The sequence below is a fragment of the Aythya fuligula genome, chromosome 11, assembly GCF_009819795.1.
Source record: "Aythya fuligula isolate bAytFul2 chromosome 11, bAytFul2.pri, whole genome shotgun sequence".
Classification (NCBI taxonomy): Eukaryota; Metazoa; Chordata; class Aves; order Anseriformes; family Anatidae; genus Aythya; species Aythya fuligula.
This window is the reverse complement of record NC_045569.1, coordinates 15,963,168-15,984,028: the sequence shown is the minus strand read 5'-3', so window position 1 is coordinate 15,984,028 and position 20,861 is coordinate 15,963,168. Positions and strand designations below refer to the sequence as shown.

At 39.3% G+C, this 20,861-nt stretch overlaps 1 protein-coding gene across 1 annotated transcript in view; it reads right to left on the bottom strand.

Annotated features, from left to right (window-relative positions):
* MCTP2 (multiple C2 and transmembrane domain containing 2) overlaps positions 1–20,861 on the bottom strand; it is a 104,048-nt gene that overhangs the window by 65,896 nt on the left and 17,291 nt on the right. The window contains exons 5-9 of the mRNA XM_032194522.1: positions 20,472–20,548; positions 19,183–19,297; positions 17,172–17,207; positions 8,470–8,634; positions 6,655–6,785 (exon numbers count right to left, since the gene is read on the bottom strand). Of these exons, the coding sequence (XP_032050413.1) occupies positions 6,655–6,785; positions 8,470–8,634; positions 17,172–17,207; positions 19,183–19,297; positions 20,472–20,548 (524 nt within the window). The remainder of the gene's footprint in view (positions 1–6,654; positions 6,786–8,469; positions 8,635–17,171; positions 17,208–19,182; positions 19,298–20,471; positions 20,549–20,861) is intronic.

The window sequence follows — 20,861 nt, the reverse complement described above, 5'->3', positions numbered from 1 at the left end:
ATTTAAATTAAAGATATAAAAAACATTTGATATTGATTTCAGTAGCAAGCAGGCATTAAAATCTTTGTGGTGCTAAGCAGCATTTTAAATATTGATGTGTGTATATAAAATTTGAATTGCTTGTTCAAGATCAAGAGAACGCAAGAAAAATAAAACTCAAAATTAGACATGGGAAACAAATCAGCCAGTTTTCATTGCATTTACTGTCAGTTGTGCTTTCTGGTTCATCTGGTGGTAAACCTGAGGTAAAAGGTTTGGGCTGCAAGCTGTACAGTAGGAAAACTTAACTCTGGCCTGCCTCACTTCCCCTCTAAAATACCCTAGTGCTTTGTGATGAATTCAAAATGCAATTTTATTTCACCTGGGGGAAAAGAAAAGGGGCAAACACAAAATTTAAAACATTAGCCTAAAATAGATTAGTTTCTTTAAAGTCACATACTCCATTTTATGCTACATTATACTGTATGCCCCAATCTCTTTTACAAGCCTTACTAGAGCTACGTATTCAGTGTACTGTTATATTTCCCAAAGGGAAGGATGGTCTTAAAAGTCTTCCCCCACCCCTAGCACACAGCATGCATCATTAGCCTGATACTAAAAACAAACAAAAAAACATTTATGAAGAGACAATAATAAAAGATAAGGATGGGCTAAAGATGGGCTAAAGGAGACATCAGCAGACAACCAGTTATACGTGAAGAGAGCAGTTAAATGCCACAAAGTCTAATCACTTTGCTCGGCTAAATGCCTTCTATTTAGAAGTCCAGTAAATGGAGTGGAACTTTTTTGAACCTCTGTGGGGCTTGGTTTTTAAGAACGAGCTGAACAAAAGTTACAGATGAAAAGAAAAAAAAAAAGAAGGAAGGAGAAGCTTTGTTGCCACAGTGCAAACGGAGTCACATTTCTCAAAGGGACAGCAAGCAGATGATGGAGAGAGAGAGTTTTCGCTCCGCTTAATGCCTGCCGACAAGTTTTTATTTAAACTAAACTTGTTAAGGTGTTGTCTTAATAGGCTAAAATTCCACAGGGTTCCCCCAGGTGGGTTTCTTCTGGGTAAATGGTGCATGTAGTGTTCCTGATTGATCCCATTCCAGTAGTAGAGCTGGAGCAGTTTATACCCATCTGCTATAAATTGCATGCTTTCCGCTTCTTAACAGCCTATTTTCTGTGAATGCTAAGGGGGGTGAAAAAAAAAAAAATCCCCAAACATTTCAGCCTTAAAACCCAACAAGCTATGTTATGAAGCAAAAGTCATTGCTCTGATGAGTTTGTAAGTCATCCAGGAGCTCTGTGTATTAAAACCCAGTTCTTTGTGTAAGCTGCTTCTGACCAGAATCAACAGGGATGGCTTTGCCTAAAATATGCTCTTCTCTCTTCACTGTGCTGAGCGCACAACAGGTTGGAAGTTTACCCTTATTAACTGCTTTCAAGTGCTTTGAAAGAGAAACAAACCAGGGAGAGTACCAACACTGCTCAGCACGTAGGCTGCCTCTCAACACGGTTTCCAAGAATGAGAGGTTGCATTTAAAGCTCATTGCTATGCCTAGACACTTCAGAAAGATATGACAAGAAAAGAACCATCAGAAAGGAAAACAACAAACAAAAAAAGGCAAGCATTTAAGAAAGACCTTATCACTTTCACAACGCAGGTCAGCATCACCTTGGCTGCATTAACACAGTTGCTCCTCTGACTGCAGCAGTTTTACTGATACTTGAAGTATCAGTGTAAAAGGGGGAATGCATCATTATCTCATTTTTTTTTATTTTTATTTTTACAGATGAAGACACAGAATCAAGGAGAGGGGAAAACTCAGGGTCACCCAGCTGGTCTGTGGTTCAGCTGGCAACACTGGCCACATCTCCCACATCGGCATTTCATACGCCACCCACTCAACAAAGCGTAGAACTGGGAAAAGCTGCATTTGCTTTTTATGTTAAGAACTTTCCACGGGGGAAAGAGAGAGGAAAAGACAGCTCTTTTAAACAACTGTGCATTTCTCACCATAAGATAACCTCAGAAATTTCCCGTATCTCAAAGGCAAAGTTAAATATGATTCTAGTTTGTTTTGGCAAATTGGAATTGTTTCACTTATTCAAAGAATTTCATTAGCCAAAGGTCAAAGAAAAGATTGAGTATAAGGGTGTGGAGGTAGGAGGGATGCACATGTGGAGGGGAAAGCAGCAGGAGATGGAGTATAAGCATTTCTTCCTCAAATCATGTCTGATTTCCGTGCAAACTAACTTCCTTAAAACATCTGTGTTCACTCAAGGTATGTCTCCGTATTTTCTTTTGAGGAACTGAAAAGAAAATCCACATTTGCACTTGCAAATGGCTTAAGAAAAAAGAATCTGTTTCATGTAGGTTAAACAAGGTAATTGATCACACTGTAAAGGATGCATCTTGGTTAAACAATTAGATATTCAATTTGCTATATAAATTCATCACTTTACACACAAGCACTTCTACACTACTAAACAGAGTCTAATGATTTCAAAACTATTTCCCTCATCCTCCTGAAAGAGAAACTCTTCCTTTCCCTTTTTCTCAGCTTTATATCTGAAAGACTATGTTTCAGATAACTTTTTCCACAGGAAAACGGCAAGAAATTATGATGACGGGCACAGAATAAAACTAATGGAGACTATCCTTATTTTTTGCTCAGAAGCAGCCTGATCTAAATCCAAGGGGCCAAACTATCAGATTATTTGCACCTGAGGTGACGCAAATGATCTCCTGAGTTAAATTCTGAACATAGCAATCCCATCGCAGAATAGGACGGCTCTGCTTGCTGACAACTTTCCCTGAATTACATATTAGATTCAATAATCTTTCAGACACAGCCATATGCATGATCTACAGGGGATACAGGTCTGTAAGCTAAGAGCACATTGTGAAAACAAATGTACCACCTTTCTTACCACGATTAATTAAATGCTTTCCTCCCTTTTCTTGATCAATATAGAGGTCTAAGCCTCTATATTGACCTCTAGTCCTGTAGAGGATTACACCACCACTTTAGTTTTCATTTATGATTGTTCTTTAGACTTTCTGACTTACAGCCTTCATCTTTACTGAGAAACCCATTCTCCCCCCACCCACCCCTTTCCCCCTTTTTGGAATCAATTTTGAAGAGATGCAAATTTTACTTCAGAACAGTATGTACTAAGTTCAGAGTGAGCTGTTTAACTTTATCAAGGAAGGAAATGTTAAAATTTCACTAAAAGGTGCTGGGCTTAGCCACTTATCAGTAGTCATGGAGTTACATTTTATTACCCAATCCATAGTTCATCAAATTATCATGAGCACATGTCTTTAAATATATATATGATATCGTATACAAGTATATATCATAACACCTACACAAAACATTACCTTTTTTTTCCCTCCCGAATTCTTGGAGCCCTTCACGAAAGAGGTCAGCATTACTACCACAATAGACAGTAACTTGTGTCCAAGATTAATATTTGGAAGGGGGATTTCAAATGCCACAGGTGTCAGAAAGGCAATTAATATGGTCCCATTCTGACTGATTCTAGACATAAATTTGGTGAAATTTAAATGAAAGGTTTGCACCCAGCCACCAAAGATTTTACTGCTGAATGCCAACTGCATGGCCTTTAGAACAGATTTTTTCCAGGTCACAAAAACACCCTTTACCAGAGGCATACCTCAAAGATATCAGACACGCTCCCACCTCATATCTCATCGTCTTAAGGCTTGTGATTTTTGTAAAAGCTCTTTCTTGATGTAAATTTGTGGAGAAAAGAACCACATTCTGTAGTATAATTTTTTTCAAAACATATTTCTTAATGCAGAAACACTCCCTAACAACTTGGCATAAACAATTTAACTCAGCCTCGACAAATTCTGCACACGTTAACACCTTTGTTTATTAATATACATTAACATCATCTCCTGTTTATAGCTTGCCTCTTATCCCAAAGGACACAAAAAACATTCCGCAACTGTTACTAGCAGTTCTGTGCAGACTAAATAGAGGGATTATTTCATCCAGCACCAAAATACAGCCACCCCTCAGTGTCAGACTGGCAGCTGAACCACTCAGTGCTGCAGTATATTAAGTAAGGAAGAAAAATTGGATCCCGTTGGAAATATAGGGACAAAGTAGGTAGGCTGAATGTAATAATTTAGATTGCATTGCGCACTGACAATGAGGGTTCATTTCATGATCGGAGAAGGGTGACATGAAATCGCACTGAATGCTTTCTCACTAATTCAGAAGTAGACAAATGCCCCAGGTGTTAGTCTTTAGTATCAAAGGTCCAATACATTTCTTATTCTATATATTCCATAGGCTTCAGGTCTTATTTCAAGAACAATATTTTACCTTAAAAACAAATTATGCCTGGGAAAAAAAAGACATGTTCCAAAGGGTTTAAAGCATCCATCCTACACGAAATCCCAGGTCTAATGGAACTAACAGGAGTCTTTATTCCACAGAAGTTCCGCAACACGGATCATCAGAAATGACTCCACCTTGTGAATCTCTTCATTTTAATATTAAAATATATATGCTTTTTTATTATTTTATTTTTATTTAAAGAAGGTTTAACCAACAATGTCCTGCCTACACAACCCTGGGAGAGCATAATGAATTTTACTCTATCCATAAGTTAACCACAGAATTATTAGTTAACACACAGCAAATTTTGCCTTTTCCTTAAAAATATGTGAATATTATTTTGGGACATACTGTTGTATGTAATGACTGAATATAGCACACAGCCATTTTACTAAATCTTTCTCATAGGGAAGTTGTGCAATCCAGAAATTTCAAGACTCAACTTGGAAGTCATGGAGACAAACACGGCACCTCAATTCTGTTTTTCCTACAGAATCATTTTCCAGACTACTGCATCTGAACCACTCATAAAAACATCATTTATTGGGTATCAAAAGTTTCTGCATTGTGCAAACATGGCTGGTTATGATGCATTTCTTACTTGTATTTGCAATTGCTCTTTAAAATCTAGTAAACTTTTTTCCTGATGTGATGCTACAGTGAAGTCTACTGTGCTTAAGGCAGCAACAGCAATATTTTCTCTTTGCTGACAGTAAAAATAACTTAAAGATAGATCTAATACACGGAGGGTTTCCCATTGCTGAAACCTTTAATAACACCACTGTTCATAGAATAAGCAGTTTGCTGATCATTTTTTGCCACCCTGAACATCACCTGCCTGAAACTAGTAGGAAAAAAAGAGGAAAAAAAATAAGGAAATTCCTCCACTGTCAGGGAGACAAAACTGAGGCAAGCCACAAATGTTGCTATGTTTCTTAACTCCAAACAGAAAATATCAGAAGTAATACAAGTAACTGTGAGAATGGAAGGAACAGATTCATCTCCAGCCACTTCTCCATGTGATGAACAACAGCATTCAGCCAGAAAGCATTTCCTGCTCTGCAAAACCACAAACATTTGTAGAGCCAAAGGGCATTGTTCTTTTCAGTGAATAGTTTCAAACTATTTGAATACTTAAAGCAAGAGAGTGTTCTTATTAGTTGCTTCTATTTGGTCAGCAAGTTGTGAAATACTCGCCAGGTGAGAATGCAAACAACTGCAGACAACATCCGTGCTGCTAAGAATTTAGAGGTTGGGGCAGTGATCCTGCAAGTGCATAAAGCACAAACAGACCCAAGCAGGGCTCTGGTAAATTAAATGGCTCTCAGTGCTGTAGTATGTAGCCAGCAGCATAGTTTGGGGAGATTGGTCTAGATGCCTACATTGCAAGCCAAAAGAAGGGAGGACAGCAATAGGAGGAAAGATAGAGTTACTCTAGAAAACCAAGACTGTATTTCTACTGTACAAATAGGATGTAGTCAGAGTGGACAAGAATAATCAGGATTTAACAGTAGGAACCATATTCTATTCCCATTAAAAAATTAAAATTAAATGTTTAACTATAAGCTGCTGATGTGACATAATATATAGAATTTGAAATTACAAGGTGATAATTCAGTGGGACAAAATCAGGTATAAATTATGAGAGAGAGATCATCTGTGAGGTCACCCCTGAGAACGATGCTTTAAAACAGCAGGAGCTTGTGCAACAGTGCAAGGCACCAGCCCCACACAAAGGTCACATTTTGTGGTTCGGGCAAGAGATTACCCAAACAAAGCAGACCTAAGTAATAGGACCCATATGCAAACAAGGCTACACCACCAAGGTGCAAACAGAGAAAAGGCACACCAGCTCAACTCAACAGGAGCACAAAGGTCCCTAAGCTGGAACCAACCTGAAGCAGCAAAGCAGCCCTGCAGAGAGCAACAGTAGCTGGAACAATATCAGACATGTACAGATGAACACTGCCTCCTCGATGCCACCAGCTCTCCCAGAAACAGCTGCCACTGTGCTCCCACAGTATTTTGGAGTTTACAGTCTGCATGTGCAAAGTCAGCTTGGGTGTGTATGCATTCAGGTCATGGCTAATCAGTTAGCCAGTAGCAGGTTTTAATAAACATACCTTTACAGACGAATACACACATGACCAGAATAAAGAGAGAAAAATAAAATATTATGCTGGTAATGAAAATAAACTGTTCAATTTAAAATAATAAAAATCACATTGCCTTTTACATTTAACCCTCCCTCAGAGAATAAAAAAAAAAAAAAGAAAGAAAAACAACTTACGTTCCCAAAAGCTCCTCATGCTTTTTGTTATCCTTTCTCCAGACCTCAATGTCCAACATATCCTTCCTGTCAGAGAAGTAGTGAAAATCAAACTGTTCCCTCCACTGAGGATTTGCACTCTTACACAGTGTCTAGAAAACATGCAGTTATAATATTTACTTTTCTTAAATGGTACTTTTTTCCACAGTAAAGCACATATCAATTCTTCTACAACAACAAGGCCAGATATTAGGGCATCAAATACTAAAAAGGCCATTCAAACCAAAGCTCCATAGCCCACTACACAAAGCCTCGTATTTCCTACAAGCTCTTTCCCCTCCTCCAATAATGATAAATATTCAAATGTGATCTCAGTGAATGGCTGGAGAAATGCTGAAATGCAAGATGGATCCACCAGTTCCACTTTCAGTGGACCACAGTCATCATTCGATATCACTCATATTGGAAGAAATCAAGAATAAACCTTTTGAAGACTATCATCTTAAAACTGGTTTAAATGAATTCAAGAAATCAAACAAGTATTTTTCCTGTTTGGTGTTAAGATATAGGCAAAGTAGCAACAGCCATGAAAAATTTTAACATCCAGTGAATTCAGTATCTGTAAATTGTCCTTCTGAGTTCAGTGAGACCTTTCACGTGTTCAGGTTACTCTGAGAACACAAGTATTTACCAGACTAGGACTTAAATCACTTGCAATCACTTGTATCACACTCACCATGATCAGCAAGGCCACTAAGGGAATGTGCAACAGGATTAACTGGACCATGACAGATTCACCCCACCTTGTCTGCTTTTCTTGACCATGAGATTGTACTTCATAAATTAAACTCCAGGAAAGAACGTGAAGTACTGCCAATTAGAAATCTTACTACAGTGTTAAAGCTGCAGTCCCCAACTTTTTTTGGACTCCAGACAAAAATGCTAAGCAACTAGATCACTGCAGGCAACATTGTCCTGGACTCCCCCTCTTAAACTATTTAATTTTTTGTGACTGCAAACATTGCAGAGTCTTGCAAATTCATGACACGGCCTATGGACCATAAGGAGAAACATAAAAAGGAATCTTTACTGGAGTAACATATATTTATTCTAAAATAACTAACCCATTTGTTATTTTTGAAAGTTGCTTTTCTGAATAAAAAACATTATATCATGACCTTGGTTTGAGGTCTTTTGTGGGGGACAGAGTACAGGTTTCAGATGAGTCTACATCTGAATGTTATGTTCTGTGAACTTGCTCTGGACGTTTTGTACGGGAGGGGTTTTGTTTGTTTCCTCCTCCTCCCTCCACACTTCTAGTTCATGACACGCAGAGCTTTTGCTTTCTCAACAGAATATTTTTTATTATTATTTTTTTAAACTACAGCTTCTCTCCTTCTCTCCTTATTAGACTTCAGAGATGAAATGCAGAGCTTTGGAAACACCACGCAATGAGCTTCCTTCTCCCTTCTCCCTCCCCCCTCTTCCCCCCCCCCCCCCCTTTTTTTTAAAAAAGGTAACATTTTTCAAGAAAAACACAGGTCTGCTTTCCCAGCATACCTAACATTGCAAACCTGACTTCTGTATTGGCAGAGAACAAAAAACACGTGTGATGTATGTTGCCTTGTTTCATTTCATATTAACATCAAACATCCATCAATACGAGTATGTTAAATGCACAAAAACAGATACACACACAATTCCCAACTTCCTATTTCTATATTGCCATGTATAACATTAGTAAAATGTTAGTGTCCCTGGCATGGTCTCCTGGTTTTGATCTCACAAAAAAGATTCAAGAATAGTTCCAAACTTAAGGAAATCCTTAGTACTTACCTTACTCTTATATCTTTGATCTCCCAGTTTCAGGAGAATAAAAACCTCTGCCAAGCCCCCACCGGGGATGTTCTTCCCTTCCAAGAGTGTGATGGTGACCAGCCCATTCCACAACTGGTTCTTCCGCAAAGAGTCAGAGAGTCGCATACTCCTCATGAAACTCGACTGAAAAGCAAATCAGGGACACAAAACATTTACATACAAACCCAATTTTTATGCACACATAAATAGTGTGATGTGAAAAAGTGATATGAAATCATCAGAACTGAGAGAGGTATAACCATTCCCTAGTAGTAAGGAACTGAGGGCACAAAAATGCTAAGAATTTTCTGCCCGTTCCACGCTATACTTGGCCCTGTGAACAGGCTGCATTCAGCATCAGAGCCATATCAGCACATTGGCTTAAACCAGCAGAGAAGTCAACCTCACCTGAGCTGTCTGAACTTCGATGAGAGCAGAGCTTGAGCATTTTGAGCAAACTCTTACCTTGGCTCAGGGCAAGACACAGGAGAGTGCTAGGGAGGAGAGGGAAGAAACAAAAGGGGGAAGAGGGGAGAAACAAAAGTAAACTTAAACGTCTCCAGCTACATCCACAAAACTTGGGCCTGTCCTTTCCTGTAAGACAGCCCAGATGTACAAAAGTCTACAGCCAGGTGAAAAACTGAAGTCACGTCTTCCACCACTCAACTGTCTGTCCTCTGCATTAGCTCTTTCCCTGCAGACCTCTGGAGCTGCCACTTCCAGAAACTGAGCTCACGAATCAAAAGTCCTGATGCTTGCTGAAAAAACTGACACGACTGGGATCTTTATCAGGAGTTATGGTTAACTGGTAGCCACATTTGTTACCTTCATGATTTCCTCCAACATAGGATGGCTGTGCTAACAGTTTGCTAACTGGCAATATTTTATTGGACAGAGGATGATTAAATAGGCCTTTATTTGGGGGGAGTAAGAGCTGGAAACATTAAAACTCAAGGCTATACTTTTCTTCTTGCAGTAAAAGCCCTGCCATATTTTACTCTTGTGAAGCAACTTTTAACTCGCCACACTTCAGAGCTTCAATCATGTCATATACAGGTGGGAGAAAGACGGAGGAGAAGATTTCACAAGTCACTTTAAAACAGGACGTGTTAGCTTTAAAAGCAAGTAAGAAATGTTGTTGCTAAATAAAATGATTGCAAAAGCACCTGATGTCTGAAGATTACTTTTTATGGATCAATTACCCAGCAACAAAATTCTTAAATCATGGGTGGTGAACTCACAAATTTTTTACTCGCTTTTTACTGGTTAAAATACCCAACTCTTTGAATCCCACAAGCATATTAATATACTTCTATTTAAACACCCCGTTTGGCTTTCCTGGCACACTGGAGAAAAATTCCTACCTTTAAAAAGAAAATGAGATTTTGATTCATAAATCCAGCTGCAATGTAATTTTTTTTTTTTTTTTTAAAGTTCGTCTTTTAGGCCAAAAAGCTAAAGCATGACTGTTCCCATGGACATACTTCAAAGTCCCGGCAGATATATTCCTCCCTAAACACTGCAACTATTTCAAAATCCTTTTTATAAAAAAGGGAGTAATGTCCACATGGGATCAAAGGGCATTCTGCAGTCTGGCAATCGCCTTAGAAAAATGGCAGTGCTTCCATGAAATATGCCCTAAAATAATTTTGCAGCTTGGTATGTCCTAATTTCGAATTGGATGTTTATCTTGGAAAGGCTTCTATCTAACTTGTCCATAAAACAGCTCCACTTAGCTCTATGAGCCCTGTGAAAATGGAATCCAAAGCTGGCTATTAAAGGGGCCTGGAGATTGCTTCCATATGGCATAACAGCATGGGAGTGGAGGGCTAAGGCCTACAGCAGGCGCTGCTTGGCTTGAGCTCCCGATCTATCCATGGACACTCGTTGCATTACACCGTAACATCTGGATTATTGCTTGTAATGTCCCTGGGAAATATCCACTTCCCATCAAAGCCTTTATCTATCTCAGTTGTACTTTGAACATTTTAGTATTTAACATAGTCATGTTTGATGTGATGTACTTGCTGCTTTAGGACCAAGGATTTTCCCTCCCCCCACCCTTCCTCAGAGGAGGAAGAGGTATTTGATGTTAGTTCACAAAAAAAAAAAAAAAAAACAGACAAAGTTTATAATCTGTGTTACAATTTCTTTTAAAAACAAAACATCCAGTTCTCTTCAAAGCTTCCAGGCTGAACACAAAAGAGAGTTCTTATCACTCGGTTTTCAAATCAAGTTTGGATTCCTTTCATTTCATACCCAGTCCAGTATTGTAAGGAGTCACGCAGTGGTGGTGGGGTCTTCCTATACAAATTTTGTCCGATACATAACCCTACCCTATTAGCCAAAAACTTGACAGTTCAAAGGAGTGTTGAGAGGTACCCAAACCATTCCCGGGAAACATCAGCACCTGCAGCTCGGTATTACTAGAGCACATTGCAATGCATCAACTCTGACCTCCCAAAACAGGTGGCCCGAAGCAAACAGCTTTGTGCACACACACACACACCTCTTCTGGATGGCTGCACATCTGCAAAAGCACTCTGTGCTGGGGTGCTGAGTCCATCTCAGAAGAGGAGCGTGTTGGCCTCCAGCTATGTTAACAGGACCTGGCTTCTCCATGGATAATATCTAGCATCGCTTTAGAGCATCACAACGGGTAAAGGAGCCAAAATGTTTTCAACTGGTTTAGGGCATGGTGCTGATCTATACCACCTCCACACAGGCTCGATGATGCAGCCTGCTCCCAACCTTCCCCAGCCCAGCTCTCCCACCTCCTCAACCCTCTCTCTAAATGGAGCAGCATGAAGCCCCAGGAAAGCTGTTTCACTTGAGTCCCCGCAAGACAGCCGATCAGATTAAGAATGCTTTGGATTTCCTTAATGTGCCCGGGTCATTCATGCTCAGCAGGTCTGACACATCTCCTGTGCCTCGTATTGTCTACGTGCACACCAAAGACCTGATCTGTGTGTGCTCTGCAGCCACCTCCCCAGCATTCCCACATATTTTGCAGGCTATTCTTTTGACCACCCTGATGGAAACCCCAGCCAAACAGGCACTGTCTCAGTTTCCACTCAGTTTCTGGAAGGAAATATGTCTGGGGAAACCCAGATATGTGGTAGGCCCATGGACCTGGGCCCTCAATGAGTCAACTTTAGTGTTGCCTGGGGAAGGTTTTACTACAGAAAATGCCTCCCAGGTGAAAAGAAATTAATAGCACATTATTTATTTCAGAAGTCTCAACTCCTCTCTGATATCCTGCACCTACTTATTTCAAACAGATTTACACAGAGTTAATTGATTAAACTTCACTGCCTCCCTCTGAGTTTGCAAAACTATTAGAGAGCAGAGCACACAGTAGTGCAGTCATTAGTCTGACAAAGTCAGTCCGTGGTAAAACAAGCACTAAAAAAATTCCTCCAGCCATCACTATACTAACCTGCCTTCACACCAGAAAAGTCAAAACCCCTCTCTATGCCAGAGAGAAAAAGAAGATGTTACCACTTAATTAGCAATAATTTTAAACGATTTTTATCTATTCAGCTCTTCCCTTCCCCTGTTACCACCCAAGCTACAGACTGCTCTGTGCTTGGGTACTTCAGCTCCTCCCGTCTCCGAACCCTAGCTCTTTCCAGCTGTGCTCCCAAACTAGATGCCAGGTCCCTCAGGCCTTTCTTGCTGTATTTTTCTGCAAACCCTCTGCAGTCAGCCAGCTCACACTCTGGCTGCATCCCAGATAAAGGTGCCTTGCAGAGGTACAGAAAAGTTGGCTGAAGCTCGGATCAGGCTATAGGGCTGGAAATTAGGAAACACATGCTTCATGATGGAAGTTGGCATATGTCCTGAGCACAAGACATTGGACAAGTTTACTTATTCCCCACCACCATCCATCACTTCTGAAATTAAGCTTCTGGCCCTGAGACCAGAATTTGAGGGGTTGTTTCCAGACAGAGCTCTGACTTCAGGGCTCTGCGTGCACTGAAGAATTTTCACACATGCATCTGGTGTGGGTGTTACTCTGCAAATAACCAGCAATACCATAAAGGTCATCCTTATGAGCAGTTCAATGCTGTAAAATGGATAACAACTTGAACAAAAAGCATCCCTCGCACAAGCCAGACAGAAAGAAAATAGTGAGCACAAGAATATACAGAAAGCTTTATTCTGAAAAACAACTAAATGCTTTGAAAGTTTAAGAGATCATGTTTACTGCAGATTTAGGGATAGCAAAACATCAGGTAAGTAGTGAAATATCTTTTCTGAAGCAAAAGAATAGTGCTTTCATGAAGCAGGACCCTGTCACAAGAGGAATAGAAGTTTTTTTTTTTTGTTTTGTTTCCTCTCCATAATACTTAGAAAGGACATTTCCCTGGAAAATAGCACACATCTCTGAAGTGAAAAGAAAAAAAAAAAAAAATCAGTGCTGACAATATAATTTTCAGAATCTAGTTTCTGGTTTCAGAAATGAATATAAAAGCTTCTCACATGAATTTTCCATTTTCCACTACTTTCTGGTTTTGGTTTAAAGAAGAAAGCTGGACAAAAATGAGCAGGTGGGCCATATTCCACCTTCACAGAGACAAATACAAGAGATGAGCAAGAACGTTTGAGCTTTGGAGGAGAAAGAACCAGCTCATTGACCCAGCTTCACAAAATCCTTTAGGAGCTCAAGTCTCCCTGATAGCACCATTTGGATATAATCTCCCTCTGTAGGCACCCTGTGAATGCCCTCTGGTGCATCAGTACTGCTTTCAAATCTGTCTCTTTTCCTGATGCACACATACATGCCCCAAGTTCAAACTTGTTTTTGAAGCAATAAAGAGATGCAGAAAAATTGTACATTTAAATGACACAGTGAGGTGGCCAAGTGTGAAGTGAGCCCATCTCTCACATCTTTCATTTAAAAGGATGAGACAGGACATCAGAAAGCCTGCTGCAATCCCTGTGAAGAGGTCAAACACAGAAACTGGGCCACGTAATTTGCCATTTGAGAAAACAACAACACGCAAATATGAAGACTCTTTGGACCTCTCCTCATTAGGCAGGGAAACCATTTTGCAGAGGCAGTCTCCCCCTGGGAAAGAGGAGAGGGCAGCGAGAAAGGCAAGTGAACCAACACGAGATTGCCGCCACGATGCGTGACCCCGTGGCAACTGAGTCCCTACGCTCCGCGAAACGCTCCGAGCACACTGCTGCCCACAGGGTATTGTGGGAGAAAGCCAAATACAATGAGGCAGGCAAAAACGAAACAGAACAGCCCACGCAGAAAAAGGAGAGCGAGGGATTTTCCCCTGTGAGGAGATGCCAAGGAGCACTTGGGTCTGGTCAGCCGTTCAGCCAATTTATTCAATCAGCTTAGGCTATCAAGGTGGCAATTGTGTCGCTTTTGTTTCAGGACTGAACTGCTACAGGTCAATCCACCCCAAGCAAACCTGCTTATTTGCTTCATAGATGTTCAACACTTAAAGGTTACTCAGCTGTACAAATGCTGGAAATAGCATGACGGGCACTCACGGCGAGATTCAAGCCACCCGGGACAAACAAGGCTACTGAGCATCAGGACACTGGGTTCCAGCAGATATAGTTACCAACTCCTTCTGTGCCCCAGATAGCTCCAGAAAAAAATATTAAAAAAAAAAAAAAAATAGAAAAGAGGGGAGAGCTTGCAAATACACAGATATCAGCTCACATATTAATACTACTTAACAGTATCCCCCTCCCTTTTCTCATGGAGAGCGGCATTACAAAGAAGAAAGCTGTGCTCTTGGAGACAGCTCCTGCAGAGGACAATGCTGCTCTCAGCTCCCATGAAAAATGAGGGCTCTGGATGTGCTGCCCATGTCTTGGGATACAGCCCAAATGTGAGATGATTCCCTTCTAGCAGCAGCGAAAGATATATACTGTGTAATCAACAGATAGCTAAATCATCCCGTTTAACAGCTCAAACCAAAATGATTTAAAAGACAATATTCGGCGGCTGAAATTCTTCCTGCATAATATTTGTAACGACTGAGACAGCCATAGTTAGACTGGATATCTCGTACTGCTGCTATTCTCATTGTTGTCTTAAACAAAGCTTTTCCTTCAAAAAGCAAAGGAGCTTGGAGAAAACACGTGAAAAGTACATGGTATCCACCACAGGCCATGTGAATCCCTTCAGCAATCTGACATATGGTTGCATCGGGCATTAATAGCAGCAGAGGTACTAACCATTTGGGGAGAATTTCAGAATCCAGAAAGAATCCTGTGACTAACATGACAGGACTCATTTAGGATACTGATATTCCAAATCTGTCAACCTCAGATAACATGGTCAAATTAGAGTGTAACAGATTTCTTTTACATAGGTAAGAAAGAAAAAAAAAAAAATGTAAAAAACAAGTTTATTTTGTCCATCCTTAGAGTAAGTCATTTCCCCTATATTTTTTTTTTTTTTGAAAAAAAAAAAAAAAAGCTAAATATTATAATATAGGTCAGCTAGAGTTCAGTGGAAAAAGAAAAATATCAGGAAAACCATTCCTAATAGAATATTTTTATTTATTTAAACCCGAAGAGAGGAAATTTAGATCTGTCTCAGTTTAGCTGCTCAAATGGAAAGTATATGGCCTTTTTTTCCTGCAACAACCAACCACTGTCAGCTCAGGAGCCAAAAAGGGTATGAGTTTGTGCATCTATTACAAAGCTCTTCCCATTTCCCCTGCCTCCCTTATTCCTATATCTTTATCTCGTCCAGCAACATTGTTTTCTACCCCATCATACTCTCTGGCCATTCTTCCATAACCTCTTGTGCCTTCCCTAGACACCTATATTCCCCATGCACACAATTTTTCTTTCTAGCCTTTATGTTCTGCCACAAACTGCTAGTACTGCTTCCACAGACCAGAGTTTCCTAACTAAAGATGGTTATTGATGTACAGTACTAGTGTTTTAGTGCAGTAGCAGAATCAATAAACTAGGAAATACTGCTTTGTCAGATTTTTCCGGCGCATGCTGGGAAATACTTTTACTGCCTTTGGATGGTCACAGTGCTTTTCTTTAGAGATCACACTGGAGCATGAACTGTGTCTTCCCTGGGAAGAACTGAAGCTCTCCTACCCTCTAGTGACTGTAACAGAATAGAGCACAGGGTTGCAGCTCTGTTTGTCTTTTTTTTTTTTTTTTCCCCTCCTCTTTTAAACAATACTTTAATTTCTCCTAATTCAGTACCGTGCCTTAGCATCTCAATTTTATTTAAAGATGCGAAGGCACAAACCAGAGTCTTGAGAACTGAGAGACCTGCCAATATGGCTTATAGCTAAAGGTCTAAAAACTGCATATATAAAAATTTATTTAAAATGTAATGAGATATAGTGTACAGCTGAAAAAAAAAAAAAAAAAATCAAATGACAGCAACTAAGACAGAAGTTTGGCTATTCTGGACAAAAAGGACCAGAGTTTAAAAACCTGGCTCCCTTTTCTGGAACCCAAAGCCAACCAGCATCAAGAGACAGCTGTGTGTGCTTGCGTGAGAAAGAGGGGGATCAAGCTACACTGATTGAGTGAGGGCATAGTAATTTCCAGAGCTTTAGTTAAAAACTAAAGCACTGAGCTCTTCAATTATTCCATCACTTTCTGTCATACTGCATTCAGGGATGTCTGGCGGCTCTTTGCAAGCGCAGCGGTAAGGGTCTGTGTTATCTCCCTGGAACCAGGGCTCGCCAAGCAGCCAGCCAGCTCCAAGAGCTGTTCTTTGCACTTCTTCTATTTACAAAAATATACTTGCTGGCACAATACCTGCGAGGGTTGGCTCCTCTACTTACCACACCAGAGTTATGAGGAATAAAACAAGAGGAGGTTAATTATTCAATTTATTTACGCACAAACCAATAGTTATATAGGGAAAATATCAAGATGCATACGTGTTCTCATAAGAGCCAAATTTTGCTTTTCAGAAAGTTAGACTGTATGGCTCTCAAGCTGGGTACTAGGCCTTGCAGTTTCTATATCATTGTTATTTACTCAATAGCAAATTAAAGCTTTACAGAACAAATAAAAAGCCACAGTCTGTTTCCCGAACAAGATTAAAAACTAATGCAAAAATGGGACAATGCAATGATATAAAAGTAATGGCAGTCTGCAGGGCTACTACGGAAGACCAAGGAAAGCAAATTCTGTAGATATGTAGCAACACAAATCCTTGAAATCATGTTACATTGCTCATAATGAAAACTGCCTACTTGTTCTCCATCCCAAAAACAAAAGGGATTTCAAAACCCACAGGAACAACTAGAAAAAATGCTGTCTCACAAATTTCTCCAGTGGCAAGAGACAGCCTAAACAATTCAGCTAAGAATCAGAAGACCCATTGTCAACACCAATATCTACCTATCCATAAATCAATTTACAGTTTTTGTTATTGCTGAATTTATACGGACGTTTTCTTAGTACAGACTGTGTCTTTCTACAACTCTTTACTGAATGAGGTCTCACTCTTGATCACTGATAGATGCTACCATAGGACATGGTAAGAAAGCAGTGGCAATTTCTCAACACATTCAAAAATCAAAAATCTAAAGATAATCACAACTCCTGCACTTAGGTAGAATCTACACTTCAAATTTTTTATACTTTTGCAGCTTTTTTCAGAGGAGGGCACAAAGACTTGGGAGTGGACTTTTTGAAGAGAAAAAATTATGAATTACCTTGGACGAAGATCGTTTCTTCCGATTTGACCATCTCTGTTCAGGAGTCCCCACCATTGTAACATAGAGAACCCACGAAGGGGAAAGCAGAGGAGGAATAAAATAGGGAAAGTTATTTAGCAAAATAATTCAAACATTAGCTTATAAAATGAGTTAGAAAAGCTTAGAAGGGAGTTGGATCTACTACTGCATTCATTTAACTCCCTCCCTCATGGCACATGACACAAAAAAAAAAAAAAAAAAAAAAAAAAAAAAAAAAAAAAATCAGAGGGACCCAGAACCATTAGGAAGAAACATGGATTATAGTTCTGGTGCCATCTGGTTCTACAGTAAGCTAGTTTAAAAAAATCATCTTGCTGTTAAGTGCTAATGTGGACAGAGACATTTCACTATTCTGATTCCACTGGAAATGGCTGAGCAATTTGCATTTAAAATACAAGGGCTTAAAACATCATCTTTAAAAAAATTACAGTGTGCACCAACTCTTCTATCAACTGCATTCTGAATGTTAAGCAAGCACCCAAGAGTACCAAAAGCCACTACTTTAAACCCATTTATTTTCTGTCTCATTGGTTAAGTCCACTTTAGCCCATGCCTTCCTAAAAATCCCAGAAGAATTCCTGAGGTTCTTTTGGCTAACATAAAGATACCATCTTTGTTTCACCCCTTCCAGCAATCTGATAGCATTTGCCAACAGCATTGTCCTGTAAAAGTTAGCTGGTGAATTCATATCCAAGATTGAAGCCATCTCATAACATAGTGATATAACTATAACAACTGTGTTTTGATGTCTTTAAGTTTTTTAATAATCACAGACTAAGGTAGAAGTAACTTTACAATTATCTTTAAATTAATGCAGTGGATAATTTTACAGTTTTCAGAAGAGACAATTTGAAAAATAAATACTGAACAGCAGACATCCCATGTTAACTTTACCACCTTTAAACATTTACATTTCTAGAAATAAACCTATTCAGACAAATTCCATACCTATAATTCAATAATGTGTTGTAAACAGCAACTTTCACAGTAGACTATACAGAAGACTGCAGAAAGATTTTCTCTTTACATATTTATGTCACATATTTAAAATTGGTCTGGCTTGAAAAACAGATCTAAGAAAATGCCTACTCTTGGCTTTTCCCCATGCCTTGTAAAGCTGCTGCATGGACAGTAGCAGGATGGGCTGACCAGGCTTGCTCCACACTGTTTAGAACAGTGGTAGCAATCTTAGAAAATTATAACAAAAACAAATAAAAACAAAACTAACAAAAACAACACATGCACAACTTAATTTAAAAACTATCAGCCTTGTGTTGTTCAGAGTCTCCAACCAACTGTTGTTTGTTTGTTTGTTTTTTTTTGGTGTTTCTAGCATCACCAAAAGTTGCACCGTATTTCTGCATCAGGAGTGAAGTTCAGCTGAACTCAGTAGCAAAATTCGGGTTTTTACAAGAAATCTCTTCCTCAGCCAGTGTGCTTCTCTGCAGGACTGTTAGAGTTTAAATCTTAACATTAAATCAGTGTTTTAAGATTTCACAAAAATGTATGTTTCATCAGCATGATAAGAAAAAAATTAAGAATCACATTCAAATTATTGGGTTCTTTGTAGGTTATAAAATCTAAGTGTCTGGGTGAAAATCAGAAAACAGTATGCCCTGAAATGGCAATTAAAGCAGGTACAGTTCACACATTCACTTTAGCAACTTGCCTATTGCAGTCAAAGTTAACATGTACACGATACATGGAAAGCATTGCCACAGAGCACTTTGCAACTACAAGACAAAAGCATTCAGCTACAGATGTCTAAGCACCTTTTACCCAGTTAAATATGTGTTTTTAAGAAAAAAAAAAAAAAAAAAAAAAAGCTATGATCTGTCTCGATTTCAGTATAGAGTCTCTGAAGATGAAAATAAAGGTGGCATTTCCCAGTAAATCAGATTATTCCAGCTCTTTTTTTTTTTCACCTCAACACATTTCAGCTATAAATTTGATTTCCTAAGCCACTTACATTATTTCTCTTGAAGTCTCCTTGCTTTACTGCTAGACTCAAGTTTAATACAATCACTCCCATGTCATCTTCTAAACTGTTGGGATCTTCCAATTTTAAAACCTGTTCAGTAGTTCTAAAAAAAAAAAAGAGAGAGAAAAAGCATTTGTTGACTTCAGTTAACTCGAGTTCATTACTAAAGGTCACACTGAGCTGTGCAAATTTCAGCCTCTTGTCTGAAATTCCCAACACTGAGTTTAAATATTAAAGGGAGAAGTCTGGAGGGTTTCCCCCTTAGTTCTGATAAAATACACAACCTTTTAAATAACACAGCCTATCATGTTATTATGTTATTATCTGCATTTCTCCAGATGTGGATACATGCTGAATTAAGTTACTGCTTCCTCTACTTCACGGGGAAAAAGAATGACAGGGAAACTCATCCAAGTGAATTTTCTAGCTGGGATTTGACTCACAAGATCTGTATTCTGCTTTACTGCCACATGCATTTCGTCTCCCTCCGTGACTCAGTTACCTCACTGAAAAGAGGCTGGTATTTACCTGGTGGCACTGTCTCACAGACAAATTCATTAATGTTTCTGGAAACTCGGATACAACAGCCGTGGGAGCTATAATATATCCGCACAGGGAGAACTCATTTTCCCCCACCAAAAAAGTCACACAGTGAGTGAGTATAAAAGAGAGAAATAAAACTTGAATTCCTGGCTTCCAGCTCCACATTCAGACCAAGCAGCAGTAGACAAAAGGCGAAGGGTTTGCCTCTGCACTAAATCAGGGCCAGATGCCGCTGCAGCAGGGATGGATGGAGGGGGGGGGGGGTGTTGGAAATGGGGGAGCTCACAGGCAGCAAGGCAAAGCATTCCCCTGTTGAATTATCTGCAGAAAAAACACACCCCACCCTACCTGGGGCTAATAGGGGGTCTCAGCTTTCTTCTCCCCTTCTTCTGCCATAAATCCACCTCTGTAGATAATTCTAGTGCAGCTTTCCATAAACAATATTGTATATACAAACACTTGTCCTTATTACTAGATACGAAAAGAAAAGTGTGCCTTCTTCTGAGCTGGGCTCCATCCAGTTTGGGTTGGATTCCGTACATAATGCCGGATAAAAGCATGCCTATGTGGGATTTATCTGAAGCTATTTCTCATGTTTTAAATGTGCTCCCCACCCTTCAGTCAGAATAAGTTTTCATGAATAGATGAATTCCAAGCTATAGCAAAAGCATTTCATTTCTTTGTTATGCTTCTCAATTAAGCTGCAATAACATTTAACTAAATAAACATATTACCTATTGAGTTCAAGTTCAGTGAGTGCTACGAATGCCGAACCCATGAAGTCAGAAGATGTTAAGTCTCGATCATACACCTGGTGGCAAAATAAAATATTTATAATTTTCACATCATAAGCCAGTTTTAGCCTGGATGATAAAAGAACAGATATTTTAAGGCCTTTATGATCAAAGCTTAAATATAATTCAGGGATAATTTTCCATCTCCCTGCTTTAATTTGTATTTTTAACTAAATATTTAAACAGTGTTTTGAAAGTGTCTTCTTAATATTATGTAAACAGAGACGTGTGCTGCTACAGATTGTGCCTGTTCCTTTATGCTCTCTGCAACAGAATGATGAAATGCTGCACAAAATCAGGTACTTCTTGCTACAGATGTTTTAGCAATTA